Raw genomic sequence first — 15,449 nt, 5'->3', positions numbered from 1 at the left:
TTTCATGTACTGTAAAGCTGTCGTTCCAGTTTGTTATTTACAATATTTATCTGGTGATTCCGGACAGGTATCGCACATAAACCCCACCCCGGCCATTTTGGTCGTTGATCTTTGGTCATTGAAATGTTCGGCTTCCAAATGTTTTAACGACAAATTCAAACCCTGACCATTCAGTTTCTTGACCGGAACACCTTTGCTCTGCAGTCCGTGTTCTTCACGATGACGTCTTTATACCTGAGATTGTTGTGTTTTCCAAATACATGAAAATGTTAAACAGGATGGATTTGCATAATCCACGGTCCTCCAACACCCAGGGTTGTACCATACACTCAGCTCGTGGTTTGGTATAATGCATAAATACAGCAAAACGGTACAGCATAAGTTACTTAAATCCATAGTTGTCAGAGAGACTCGGAGATACATTTAATATAGGTTTTTTTTCATAATATCTCTAAAATTTTAATAGAGACTATCAAAAATCGAAAAACGTGAGTTTCATCATCAGTATCAGGTCACGGGTAATGTAAAATGTGTATGCTGTCTAGTAAACAGACTTAAAGTTCATTCGACAGGGGTATGGTCTTTTAATGGAAAGGTACAGGTTGGTGCCATCAGCGAAGCAGTGAGGCAGGGGCAGCATGCTTAAAGACAATACATTTGGACTCATAATTGACCCTCTGGCACACCGTACTTTAAAACATACTTTGAAAACCGGCTCAAGGTTTCCTTGTGCAGAAGGTCCTTATCAGAAAAGGTATCAGTGAGTGAAACGGTGTGTCACATTGACACCAGTTTGTCAAAATGGGATAAAAAAATAATAATCCTCATGTTTCATATTTTCATATCTCATATTCAAATCCGTTGCTTTGTTACATACACAAGTATATTCAAATATATAAGTATATACAGACAAAGAAGAAAGGGCTGTGAAACCGAATGCGTTTTGTTGACTTTGAGGATAAATCATTAGGAAATGTCTGAAAAACTCTAAAAGATCTCATTTGTCATTTATTATAGTTATAATAATCTTTATTAGCAAAAACGGAATACACACACAGCCAAAGAGCATCAAAAGGCTTTAAATGAATAATTCAATGATAACGTTTAGCAGTCGTTACCATTTATTTTCTCAAAAGATTTTAAAATGGTTTATGACATCAATATAATTATCACAATTACATATTAATATCAGTATTCAACTTAATAGGATTAGATATAAAACACAAATCGAGAAATATTACATGCGTTGGAAACAAATACGATTATGTGACCACCGTCATACTTGAATGAGATAATTGCTATTTTGGTGTGTGGACGGTTGGATGTGCCACTCAGTAGTACAGTTCCTGATCCCACCAACCTGAAAGAAAAAGACGTCGGCAAAAAGGTTAATCTGGATGGACGTGGTAATAGATGGATGAACAGATCACATGGATGGATCGATAGCATTTGCGTACTTCCTGGATTTCTCCTGACTCCCAGCTTCCTGATCTCGTCATAGACGAAGATGAGAATCCCGTATGGAACAGGAACAAACCACCATTGAACCCTGGGAAGAGAGACAGATAGATCTGAAGAGCCATAAATCACGCCGATGTAGCCCTACACACCCTTTCGTAGAACCCTATCCCTGAAGTCCCGTGAAATCATGCAGGGCTTAATTCATTTGAGCTCAACTTGAGATACACTAAATGTTTCGGATGTCAGTGGATCGGGTGGTGGCGGCCGCGGCTCAGCGGCGTTGCCCGGTTCTACCTGATGGGCATGAAGTTGAAGATGTTGGGCATTCCGGGACAGTAACACAGCAGATTGCCCAAGCAGAGCTGGAACACGATGGCAGAGACCAGGACTTTGTTCCTACATGCAAAGACACACACACAAGCACACCTTGACCAAACTGAGGTTCGACTTTGGGTAAAATTCCTCACAAAACATCTCTGGGAAGAGCAGAGTGTGGCCTCGTATAGCACGGAAATGATGGCACCAGCGGAGAGATTTACCGTTACGTATCTGAAACGACGGATAATAATGTACTGATTACACAGGTAAGCCGCGTAGGTAGAATAAGAGTGTATCAAAGGATGACATCATTCAAATGGGCCAACAATAAAAGGCTAAGAATGAATGGGGAATGGATGGAAGCCGGGACCAATGGGTTTCTATGACGCCATTATCTGTGAGTTGCAGTGAGATTTTATCTACGACACTTTTGCAATGCTCAAATACCTGCATTTTCTGATAGAGCCAGTGTCATTCCTAACCAAGACGCTTGACGCTCAAACCCGTATCACAGCGGTAAAGCAGAACGATAACCATCCTTCCTCGCTTCCAGACACTGTAGATAGAACCCTAAGTTGTGTTAGCGTCGCTGTAACCGACCTGAAGAATCCTTGCTGGAAGACGGAGAGGCGGCGGGTCTTCCTGATGAGCACATCCGAGATCTGACAAATCTCGATACTCACGAAAAACACGGTGTAGCACGTGTACTGCTGGTACAACCTCTGGCTGAAGGTCTGCAGCACGGAGGAGAGGAATCAGCAGAGGGTCGAGCAGGCTTTCTTCGCCATTCTCACGCACCGTAACATCTCACGGTTCTTTGCATTTGGTGCATTAATTTGCCTACTGACCCATTCCTGTCCGTAGCTGTCCTGTAAGTCTTGGAGATGAACGTCTTCCCACTGAGAGCGGAGTCCCACGCACAAGAGTGGGAACCAGCCCTCCTGGGCCATGGCTGAGAAGTAGTCTGTAAACCCTGCAAATGACTGGATGGCTCCTGGATGTGCAGAGAGGGTAAAGGAAAGAGTGTGGCAGATGGTGAAAGGTTTGCTTGGCTACCGCTTAAAGTGGAAATCCATGAGATTTTAGTGCCAAATGTGGAAATAAAAGTATCAAATATGCGATTTTTTTTTTCAATGAATATTCTTACGGATTACCACTTTAAGGCGTTAAAACCTTCGTCGACGACGTGACCGAACACACAGCCTTACCGATCTGGAAATACGAGTAGGCGGCCAGCGCTTCGTTGACCAGCCTGTCACGTCGAGGGTTCCTGGGCTTCAAGTGCATGATGTCGCTCTCTGCTTTCTCATAGGCCAGAGAGACTGAGGGGAACTGTGGGACGGACCCCCCCAAAAAAACACAAGATAATAATGACAATAATGTGCTGCTGAGGGAAGTCAGACTTACGGTAAGAAAAAAGGTCGGAGAGCAATAAGCATACACTGTATTATGTGGCAAAACGCTCGCGTGTCGAATGGAAACACAGTTTATTAAACCTTATCATTTGGGACAAAGATAAAGGTAAAAATAACAATGATAACGACAATCAGATGCATTTTTTAAATTTTGTCTTACGCTTATGGGATGATTACTCACAATGTCCGTAGCCAGCTCAATGAAGAGGATGGTGATGCAGCCCAGAGGGAGGGGCACGCTGACAGTGATGTAGATCAGATATGGAGTCAGTTCTGGGATGTTCTTGGTCAGTGTGTAGGCGATGGACTTCTTCAGGTTGTCAAAGATGAGACGCCCTAAAAACCCAGACAGATAATAAGACAGTCCAGGGTATGTTGTTTTTTTTCTGTTTATTACACACTCATTGCAGTTAAATATTACTGGTTGATTATTTTATTTTGTAATGTATTTTACCAAACTCTCTGGTCTTTATACATTATTTCAATATCAAAACCATAATAATACGTAATATACAAATAAAATAATAATATGCAAACTCTCTCTCTCTCTCTCTCTCTCTCTCTCTCTCTCTCTCTCCCACCCTGCTCCACCCCAGTGACAATGGAGGCGAAGTTGTCGTCCAACAGGATCATGTCAGCTGCGTTCTTGGCGGCGTCCGATCCTGAGATCCCCATGGCGATGCCGATGTCGGCCTTTTTCAGAGCCGGGGAGTCGTTCACGCCATCGCCCGTCACTGCCACGATGGAGCCCTGGAGAACAGAGGAGGGAAAACCAGGTTGGTCCATTTGAGTGCCTCAAAAACGTGATTTAGTCTTTTATTCATCTTTTATTCATAAGCCTGTGTTCTGGGATCCACACAATTATCTTTGACAACATTTATTGGATTTTTGCAAGTTTCATTTTCAAATTCCATTCTTTGGGGCAATTTTTTTAGTTAAGTGTGTATGTGTGTGTGTGTGTGTGTGTGTGTGTGTGTGTGCGTGCGTGCGTGTGTGTGTGTGTGTGTGTGTGCGTGTACCAGCCGCTGACAGCTCTCCACGATGATGAGTTTCTGCTGAGGAGACGTTCTTGCAAACACCATTTCGGGATGGTTGCGCAGAGCATCGTCCAGATCCTCACTGCTCATTTCCTTCAGTTGTCCACCGTTAATCACACATGCACGTGCATCCCTACGCGCGCACACACACGTGCAAGCACGCACGCATACACACACACACACACACACACACACACACACACACACACACACACACACACACACACACACACACACACACACACACACACACACAAGTGTCCAGTACATACTGCTGCAGTGGTTCCATTAGGCATGCATGCACAAACCCCCAAACTTCATGTTCACACCTACACGACTAATCTTCGGAAATCACTTTAACCCCATTTCTTAAAGGAGCACCATAGGCATGATTTCCAAGTTAACGTTTATTTGAATATCATTACACAATGTCAGCACTGACAGTATTTGGTGGAATCTGCTTCAAGTTTAGGTAGCCCCCAAATCCAAAAACTACCAATTATATACCCATAATGACCTGCAGTGTATTTTGTGTGTCAGTGTGTCAAAATTAGGAAACACAAATACACCATTTTACTTAAATCTTGCTGACATAAGGTGCAAATCTCCCGACGACAAAAAAATAACCCCCATTGCTAGGACTGACTATATATTGTGAAAAATAGATGCACATGTAAAACAATTTAAGAAATGTATAATTTTGCCGCCTGTGATTCCTTCACTGTGGGGAAGAAAACCCCCTTTAGGAACCCCTGTTCTAGCATGCTCATACACCTCTCCTGGTTTGCTGCAGATGTACCTCTTATTTACTTGTTCCACAGGAATGCGTTTCCTCATGGCGATGTCTTCCACCGTCTCGCTGCCCTCTGAGATGATGCCGACATTGGCCGCGATGGCCCTTGCTGTGATCGGATGATCACCCGTCACCATGACAACCTGCGAAGTAAAGATGTATCGTATAATATATATCATGATTCGGTCATCGCAGTGATCACAAAAACCTCCACTTAAGTTTATTTTCTGCATGCGATGGATATGAAATTCTTCACCCTGATGCCGGCGGTCCGACACTTCATCACGGCGTCGGGCACGGTGGCTCTGGGGGGGTCAATCATGGAGATCAGGCCCGAAAAGCACAACTCCGACGTGGTGAAGTTCATCTCGTCGGAATCAAAGTGGTAACCGCGAGGGAACTCCTTCTCGTTGAGATACACGTGGCAAAAACCTGACAAAAGTATTGAATTTATTTATTTATTAATATAATGTGGATAAGGTCATCAACAGTGGCGTCACTAGGGGGGTCCAGGGGTGCGGACCACGTCTTGTGACACCATCAGAGGCCGTGACACCAAAATGACTGTCTATAAAATTTTTGCACAGTTTCAGCAGAATTATTATTTTTTTTATAACAATATCCCTGTAGTTAGTTATAACAACAAAAACATTTTTCGTAAGCCCGGCTTACATATACTGTACCAATATACTTACAAGGCATATTGATACCAAATGTATAATGGAGAGGGAGATATCTCACAGTTCCCCATTTATCCAAACAAAACAAACAAAAACAGTGTGTTTTTGTATGTCTCCCCATTGCTTTCTATTGCTATGGGACTTCATTTGTCAAAAACTGGATTTTTTTCTGTGTGAATACTCCTTTCTTGTAAATAGTAAATCCTGCAGTTCTGTAACGGGGAAACTTTCTGAGTCACTCCCTCAGGCTCCACAGAGCAAACGATGCAGTATCTGATCTCCCACCAGCATGTGAATAAGGGAAGCACCGACACATATTTATTTCCACTTCAAGCACTGTGTAGTGGGTGACACCAACCCCATGTGACGCCATGCACTGGTTATAAATGTAATAATTCATGATCATTTAAATAAATAAATAATTAAATTGGTAGATTATATGACAAACTATTGTAAGCTGTACATTTCTAAGCTTTCATACTGATTTCACACTTTAGTACCGCATATGTTTTGTTTATGGCATGTATGTCATATATTAGCACATGCCCAACATATAATGTTGTTTGAAATCTGTTTGTCAATAACCAATTTAAAAGGTTAAGATTACTGTATATGTTCATAAGCAATGAAGACGTATATTCATTGCTTATCATTATTTTTCAAATAGGACACTGAATTAGCGCAAATCCTCCCATTTAATGTGAAATATAATCACCCCTCCGCCTCTCCCTCTCTCACCCAGCACCCTCTCTCCCAGTCCTCCCAGGTCCATGTAGGCTGTCTGGAAGGCTTCCTTCCACTGCTCGTCCAGTGGCAGCTCCTGTCCTTTGATCAGGATGGTGGAGCAGCGCTCCAGGATGCGCTCCGGAGCTCCCTTCATCACCAGGAGGTAGCGCAGGTCCAGGGGGTCCTCCAGCTCGTGCACCGACAGCTGGAGAGAAGGGTGGAGGGAGGAGAGAGAAGAGAGAGAGGGTTGACCAAGGGGGCCTGAGGGAGTCCAGGGTTGGGATGGGATGCGACTTCAGTCTCTTGTTTTTTATGTGACAGTTGTTTCTTCTTCATTTTCCTCTTCTGACCTGGAACTTGTTGGTGGAGTTGAAAGGCACCTCCACCACCTTCCTGAAGCGTTCGCGGTACGCTGTGATGTTGCTGATGGTGAGCTCCGTGAACTTCAGCAAAGCCGTCTCCGACGCATCTCCCACCACCACTCTCTAGAAAAATGAAATACAGCAACAGAAAATAGAATAACTGAGGCGAATGAAAGAAGGGTTCATTGAACATTCGCAGTAATTAATGAGTGGCTGGTTTGACAGGAAATTGTAACTGCACCTTTGGAATGGGGATTCCCTCTTGATTGGGTTTGAATATCGCTCTGTTACACAAGGCGGCGATTCTCGCCAGGGAACGCCATGTTTCTGAAGACTGGTCAAAACTCTGTCCTAATGGGACAAAGAGGGCATATAAAACTTTACAACTTTACAACAGTTTTTTAAATTAATCACTGGGATGTTTGGCCACTATATTAAATCATCCGTCTATCTTTTCTGGTTGCCCATCTACCTGACTGGTCCTCAGTGGTATCGGCAGCGTGGACGTGGTTGTCGAACCAGAGGTGAGCGACGGTCATCCTGTTTTGGGTCAGCGTGCCGGTCTTGTCCGAGCAGATGACGGAGGTGGAACCTGGAAAAACAAGAGTGGACGGTCACACGTGGAGAGACCGGAGTCAGAGCTAGTGGCAGTCAGTGGGCAGTAGAGAAAGTGTCCGGAGATCAGATACCCAGCGTCTCCACGGCCTCCAAGTTCTTCACGACGCAGTTCTTCCTGGCCAGTCGTTTGGCCGTCAGAGACAGGCACACCTTGAAGAAACGGCACCGGTTTTCAAGAGAGGCACGGCCAAAACGTGACGGGAACAAAGTTCTTTTTTAGACGTGCGGTTCACTCACCGTGACGGTGGCGAGCAGCCCCTCCGGCACGTAGGCCACCACGATGGCCATGAAGAAGATCATGGCTTCCAGGAAGGCATATCCGATGAACATGGCCACCACGAAGAAGGTGAAGCCGAAGAAGATGGCCAGGCCGGCGATGATGTCGACGAAATGTTCGATCTCGATGGCGATGGGGGTCTTCTCGTTGCCGACGCCACTGGCCAGAGTGGCGATGCGACCGATGATGGTGCGATCGCCTGTGTTTATGATCATTCCGGTAGCGACACCTGGAGGGGGAGAGGACAGACGTAAACAACAAATAGGAACAATACGTCGAGCCGCTTTGTTGTTTATCCTTTCATCCCGGGACTCCCGACTCTACCCTCCAAGCAGGTGGTGGAGAAGAAGGCGATGTTCCTCGTCTCCAGAGGATTCTCGTGCGTGCACTCGGGACTCCTTGTCTGCGCCTCGGACTCCCCCGTCAGCGACGAGTTGTCCACCTGACACGCACCGCGGAAAGAAAGCGGGAGGAGTTTAGACGTTTGGATTGATCCCCTCGTCTTTGTTTCCTCCTGCGGGCGCGGCCTACCTTGCACCCCTGCGAGTGGATGATGCGGATGTCCGCCGGGACTCTGTCTCCGCCTTTGATCTCCACCAGATCTCCAACCACCAGCTGATGGGCGTTGATCTGATTCTTCTGGCCGTCCCGAATCACCAGGGCTTGCTAGTGTGTCAGAGAAGAGGAAAGAAAGGAGGGAGCGGATCGAAGGAGGAAGAGGATGATATGTTGTATAGACACAGTATATCGTGGATGGATTGTAATGAAGGGGTCGATTTGGCGGAGAGATGGATGACAGGGCCCCTTTCATGACTCACGTTATAAATAGCTCACCTGTGGCACCAAGTTCTTGAAGCTGGCAATGATGTTGGTGCTCTTAAACTCTTGGTAGTAACCAAAGCAACCGGTTACCACGACGACAGCGATGAGGGTGATGGCCAGGTAGAGCTGGGAGGGATAAAAGCAGACATCCAGGAAACGCTGGAATCAAACAAGCCCCGAACAGAGCGATCTGTAAATAAAGTTTGGGAAAAAAACAAAAAAACTCACATTGTCAAAACAGGTGACGTTTCCTCTGGCTAATTCGATTCCGAAGGCGATGAAGCAGATGGCGGCAGCGACCCACATCAGACACTGCAGCCCCCCGGCCAGCTGCCGCGCAAACTTCACATATTCTGGGGTTCCTTTGGGGGGCTTCAGCTCATTGGGGCCGTCCCTCTCTAGGACTTGATTTGCAAAGGTGGTCGTCAAGCCCTGAGGACATGGAGACAGGGGAACATAAATAAATGAACGTTAGAGAAAGGAAGAAAGAAAGAAAGAAAGAAAGAAAGAAAGAAAGAAAGAAAGAAACGAGCCCCACCTTGGTGATACTTGTGTTGTACCTCATCTCGAGCTCTTCAATTGTAATCTCATGGTCGTCCTGCAGGGGGCGACAAGAAAAACCTCCTCAGTAAACAGCTGCTACGTCCAAAGAGCCGGCGAGGAAACAATCCATTCCCCCTCTTTCAGTATTTCTCTCCCCTCTCCTTGTGTTTCTGTCTTCCCCCGTCTCAACTCACAATGTCCATCTCTTTCTTCATGCCCTCCAGACGCTCCTTCTTCTTCATCTTCTTGTTCTTCTTTCCCTTTCCGTCCATCTCCCCATCCATCTCGAACATGTCGTAGGAGTCCTGAGGGCAGACCATCAGACAGAGAGACGGTGAGACAGGACGACAAAAGCACCAGCCAAATAAATGGAAAGATAGAACAACAGAGAGATAAGAAATAATATGTAAACAATTGCCGGATTGTGAGTAAAATCTATTTTTGCCTTAGAACTTGGGTGCTATGACATTTGCTTAGAAGCTTTCCAACCTACAGTATGTAGACAAACCTTGTGCAATTTAATATGGATTAAAGCTCAACTATATGAAAAACAATCCTGCAAGCAATCTAACTATGATATACAGGCAGCAAAATTGATTAAAAACAAGGGAAGTGGAAAGACTCCTGATATACGTTGAGATTTGACTTTCCTGGCCGATGCAAACACTGTCCAAAGTGGATTTTCTCCTTATCCTGTAATTTTAAGTCATTTTTTGTCTTAGTTTTCAGTCGGCCACAGGTCACTGTGCTGTGCACGCGCTTCTCGTCCTTCCTCCATGACCTTCCAGGTGCACGGCTGTCGTGCACGGCTGTCGTGCACGGCGGTTAGTATACAGGATTGCCAGAATTTTCTTCTCCCCTATGTGTCCCATCAAAATAGGAAAATGTGTCTGCACGCCGTGTCTCCTGTCTTATGTGAAGACTCTTTTCTTGTTTTGTTTAATCTTTGTCGCTCTATTATGGAAATCAGGTTAAAATTACGGTTTCTTTCATGCGTTTTCCCAACAATACATTATATGGAATGATGTCGTACCAAAACGTAACAATTGGTGAACGCTCCTCCGCCCAGCCGTCCTACCTTTTTACTCATGGCTGTGATCCTAACAGGAGACTCCTGTCCCAAATCGATGGACGTCCAGACCACTCGATCCTTCTTCTTTCCCGAAATCTTGGCTGTTGCTTTGGTCCGCTCCCAACCCCCGACCTCTCTCAAAAACACACACACACACACACACACACACGAGGCCAAGAAACAGGAAAAACCTTCCTGGGAAATACTTATATACCCTGAACCTCCCCTAAATGTGTGATCATGCGCAAAAACGGTGCTCACGTTTAAGCACATGTTCTAAATGCTGCCCTCCCCAAAGTGGTACCAATGTCACCCCTAGCCAGGTCACCTGTGCCACACACACACACACACACACACACACACACACACACACACACACACACACACACACACACACACACACACACACACACACACACACACACACACACACACACACACACACACACACTATCAGAGCCTGTGCGTAGGCTCCCTCATATCTCTTATCTTCTCTCACGTTTCTATTGCTGATATACTGATTGGAGTAAAGACCAGAGGAACAGTGAAGGTTAAAAACTACCAATGTCACTCCTCTTCGGTGAACCGACATTGAGGGACACGCTGACAGTGTTTTTAGCAAGACTACCCGACGCCATAATTGGTGCTTAATTTACTTGTCAAAGAGCAGATTAGCTGCATTCGCTGGGAGGGTTTGACATCGCCATCTTCCCAGTTTGTTCTCCATCGCCAAGCTGAGGATTCAAGCAGCCATGTCCACAGATGTCCATAGAATTTTGAGTTGATCTTAATTGATTCAAAGGGCCAAATTAGCTGAGAACTCTTGCTTCCCAAATTGACTAAAAGGGTACAGGCGTTAAAACTCAGTCTTCCCTCTACCCAGTACATTAACACTAGAACCATTACTTAAATAGGGCATGTTTTTGTTGAGCTCAATACCGACACTGCATTTGTGCAGCTTATCACTTGGTAAAACTTAAATCTGTCTCCTTGATTGAGTTCATCATTAGTTCACACTACCAACCTCTGAATTGAAAGTTCCTCAGATCGGTACAGCCCTGCGATACCGAACGCGTTATCAAGTCCATCAAACCCGAAGGACAAACCTGTCAAATTCAGGAAGGGATACCGTGTCTACATCATCTCAAGTAACGAGGAGATGGCATTCAGAGAGTAGTTGTATTGATAATTATTATTTGACAGAATACAAAGGAAATATAATAACGAGAGAGGGAAATCAAAATAGAACTAAGGTCATGGTGTCCCCTCCCCGTGTTGCGTTTCATGTTGGGATTATAAAGGCCAGCGGAGATAAGTTGTGTTAAATAGTCAATGACATACTGAATAATTTAGAATGACACTAGTTCTGTAATCAAGTTATTATCAACCCAATGTTATCAGCTAAAATGGTAAACTAACCATTAAACAAGGAACAAGAAAGGGAAGGAGAGAAAGGGGTTGGGTACAGGAACAAGAGACAAGGGTAAATGGAACAAACATGCACAGGCACACACACACGCACGCACACACACACACACACACACACACACACACACACACACACACACACACATTATCTCTTCCTTTGATAAATGGGTAACTGCCTGCCCAACCGCCTCCAGCGGGACCACCCAGCAGCCAGGCCACCCCTCCAAGCAGCCCCCAGAACAGCCAAACCCAGCTATGCCTCCTCCACCAGCCAGCACAGCTGCCCGAGGCCCCACGCTCTGGAAGGGAGGAGGGGGTAGTCCCCTTCATCGCCCCGGGGGGAGGGTCGCTCCGTGGACCTTGCTGTTCCGGGGGACCGGGTCCGTGGGGGTCAATCCTCACACACCCACAGGAGAGGAGCCCTTGTCATGACATGTCGTCCATCTGCTCCAGGCTTGTTCCACCTTGCCCATTCTTTACAATAAACTGGTGTGTTTTCAACCCCACCGTCTGTGCCGCTGTGCAGGAGGGCCCTGAAAACTCCTCTTGTGTGGCAGGCGGAACGGCCACATGTATGAAGTGACTTTCTAAAGTCTAAGGAGATGTCAGAAAGCATTATCAACGTCACCGGACTTTGCATATCTGAACCCACGTTCTTTTCCAAGGCCATAACACTATCTCTTTATTTCACTGAATCCCAATGGGAATTTAGGAGCCCGCTAGATTCAACTGTAAGCTCCTCAAATTCACTCTGGAATAAACTGTTAGCCAAATGAGTGTAAAGGTATGAAAGGAGCCACTGCCACGGCATTACAATCAAGCCTGGAATGAAGGAGATATGGATGAAAAGGGAACCTATTATGCTTTTCCTTATTTTCTGTCATATATATGTTACAATGTCTGACGTTCATATTAGAAGTGGCAAAAGTGTCAAATGATGAGGTAAACTAATGACGAAGTAATCACTGTAAACAAAACGCTCAGGCATCTGAACGCTCGGTTTTTACAGGTTTTTTCTACACTCTGCACAGGCTGACATCAGCTCGCCACAGATTTATTAATATGGTCATCTGTTCCATCCGATCTGCTGTATGTTTCTCCAAACAAAACCAATAACATTTATTTTTTTTATTGTTGATGTATTTATGTCATTTATTTCATTAATTTTATTTTCCGACATTCACTAATTGAAAGAAACAAAAAATCCCTGCAGGCAGTGTCCCAGTCCGGTGTCCCCCACAAACTTGAAGCACGGCAACGCAAGTCGGAAACAAACAAATTTGGCGTTGCAACAACTGGATTGCTTATTTCTCCCCTTAAATGTGTTCAGAAACAGATTTTGGTGGACTGATAAGGTGAAATAAGTGAAAGTTATGGAGTAAATACAACGAAACCCGGAAGCCATGCTCAAACCCCATTGGCTCACAGAACTTGGGGCAATAAGAGGGTGGCCCCACCCACTGAAACAGCCCGTCGAGAACAGTATGTGTTTAGAGGCATGTGAGAATGGCTAGAATGCATAATCTGAGTGGTAGTTTCAGCAAAAAACTCCAAAATTATGCTTTTGGGACCTGAGAGACGTATATTAACTTGTTTAAAAGAAGCATAATAGGTCCCCTTTAGGCGGTAGATGCTCTTAAATAATTTCCTCATTGACTTCAGTAAAAACGTTAGCCAGAAGAAGCTTAACTTCCTTGCGTCTGGCTTGATTGTGATGCCAGAAATACCAGACAGGGCTACAGAGATACTAAACAAATTGAAAAATATAAGGATACATACACCTCTCACAAAAAGTTCGGGATATTCGGCTTTCGGGTGAAATTTCAGGATGAACCTAAAATGCACTATTACCTTTACAGGTGAACTTATTTTGACCTTCTCTAAACTTTTGAATGCACATGTCCAACTGTTTAATGTTTCAGTACTTTTTGCACAACTTGTTGTTCTGTAACAAGGAGCTGAACAACAAAATTCACAACAGGTGTTTGATCCATGAATCGACCAATACATTTCCAATTAGAATTGGTATTTAAACAGTCCTCTTCATCATGATGTTCACGTTTTGACATCATGAGACCAAGACGACACCTAACAACTTATCAACAGTACCTCGCCATTGCGAGGCTTCAAACAGGATGTTCCCAGAGGGAAGTGGCCACTGAGCTTAGAGTGTCACAGAGTGTCATCAGCAGGTTGCAACAGAAATACAGAGAGACTGGAAGAGTCACAGAAAGGCATAGAAGTGGACGTCCTTCGGCCACATCCCACACTGATGAGCGCTTCATTGTGAACAGTGCCCTGCAGAACCAGATGATGATGCCACTCAACTCCAGGCACATTTAAGGGAGGTGAGAGGCACCCAAGTGTCACGTCAGACCATTCGAAACCGTTGACATCAGCGTGGTCTTCGTGCTAGACGACCTGCAAGGGTACCTGACCACACCACCAGGCACAGGCATCATCGTCTTGCATGGGCCAGGGAGCATTTACGCTGGACGAGGGACCAGTGGCCTCAGTGCTGTTCTCTAATGAAAATCGATTCACGTTGAGCAGAAATGATGGCCGCCAACGATGTTGGAGACGTCAAGGAGAGCGCTATGCATCAGCCACTGTTGTCACCAGACGAGCCTTTGGTGGTGGTGTTACAGCGTGGGCAGGTGTGTCTAGTCAATACAGAACTGCCCTACACTTTGTGAATGGTACAGTAACAAGCCCATACTACCTGAATAACATCATTAATCCAGTCATTGTGCCCCTGCATGAACAACACAGGCCTAAGTTCATCTTCATGGATGACAACGCTCCAGCTCATGGAGGTCGCATCATTAGGGAACGGCTGCTGGAGACTGAGGCACCTCAAATGGAGTTGCCTGCACTTTCTCCAGACCTGAATCCCATAGAAAACCTATGGGATCAGCTGAGTGTAGAGGCTTGTAACTCTGTACCCCAGAACCTCAATGACCTGAGGGCTGCCCTGCAAGAAGAGTGGGGGGCCAGGCCTCAGCAGACAATAAGTCGACTTGTGAACAGCATGAGACGTCGTTGTCAAGCTGTAATTGATGCTCAAGGGCACATGACAAGTTATTGAGACGTTGACATTTTTTGTTGTGGTAAACCCACCACTGTTGTTGGCTTTTGTTTCAATAAATTGTTTGAGATGAGGAAATCACCATTGCATGCTTCTACTTAAATGCCCTACTTTCATGATATAATATCACTGTAGCTTGAACTTTTCACATTTTCCATAAATTTCCCCCGAAAGCCAAATATCCCTAACTTTTTGTGAGTAGTGTATATAGATAAATAATGGCACGATGCTTGCACTGCTGCCTCACACTAAGAAGGTCCTTGGTTTGATTCCCTGAGCACCGTGCTCAGGTGGGTTATCTCCCATTCAGGGGCCTTTCTGTGTGGAGCTTAAATGTCCTCCCTGCATTCACATGGGTATCCTCCAATATAAATAGGACCACAATTATAAACACGCGGTGGGCTTACTGTCCCTGACCACAACATGAATCCACCACCTGGAATTGGTCCCCGGGGCGCAGGCAAAGTGAAAGCTGCCCACTGCTCCCGGCGGCCCCCTGGTGGAAGGATGGCTGTCAAATTCCTCATTCCTCATTCGTCATGTTTGTGGTGCATTCGTACCCGAGACCAATACATTTTTCTTGTGAAAAAAATTAAAGGCTACGTTTTAAAAAGAGATTTTAAAGATGATACTTTGGAATAAACCAAAGTAAACAAAAAAATAAAAAATAAAATTTAAAAAAAACAACAAAGTACTGTACAAGCCTGCAGGACCAAATTGTTGTGAAAGCAAGCAAACGTGAAAAAAAAAATATGAAAATAAGAATTTACATAAAATAAAAAATATATAAATAATAATAATGAAATGAT

The 15,449-nt window shown here is 45.0% G+C and overlaps 1 protein-coding gene across 1 annotated transcript; it reads right to left on the bottom strand.

Annotated features, from left to right (window-relative positions):
• Positions 1 to 1,331: 1,331 nt before the first annotated feature.
• Positions 1,332 to 9,336, bottom strand: LOC307234233 (potassium-transporting ATPase alpha chain 1; the record flags this gene model as incomplete). Its single annotated transcript, XM_080005849.1, has 23 exons — positions 1,332 to 1,360; positions 1,458 to 1,549; positions 1,756 to 1,857; positions 2,380 to 2,513; positions 2,628 to 2,773; positions 2,988 to 3,111; positions 3,376 to 3,530; positions 3,776 to 3,944; positions 4,214 to 4,364; positions 5,031 to 5,167; positions 5,281 to 5,456; positions 6,443 to 6,635; positions 6,781 to 6,915; positions 7,034 to 7,143; positions 7,265 to 7,384; positions 7,482 to 7,560; positions 7,648 to 7,916; positions 8,012 to 8,129; positions 8,219 to 8,353; positions 8,522 to 8,635; positions 8,738 to 8,941; positions 9,048 to 9,107; positions 9,247 to 9,336. 23 exons carry the CDS (start codon positions 9,334 to 9,336, stop codon positions 1,332 to 1,334), a joined length of 3,042 nt encoding a protein of 1,013 aa, XP_079861975.1.
• Positions 9,337 to 15,449: the final 6,113 nt, after the last annotated feature.

This window comes from Zeus faber (assembly GCF_960531495.2).
Source record: "Zeus faber genome assembly, chromosome: 8".
NCBI lineage: Eukaryota > Metazoa > Chordata > Actinopteri > Zeiformes > Zeidae > Zeus > Zeus faber.
This window is presented reverse-complemented; position numbering and strand designations above follow the sequence as displayed.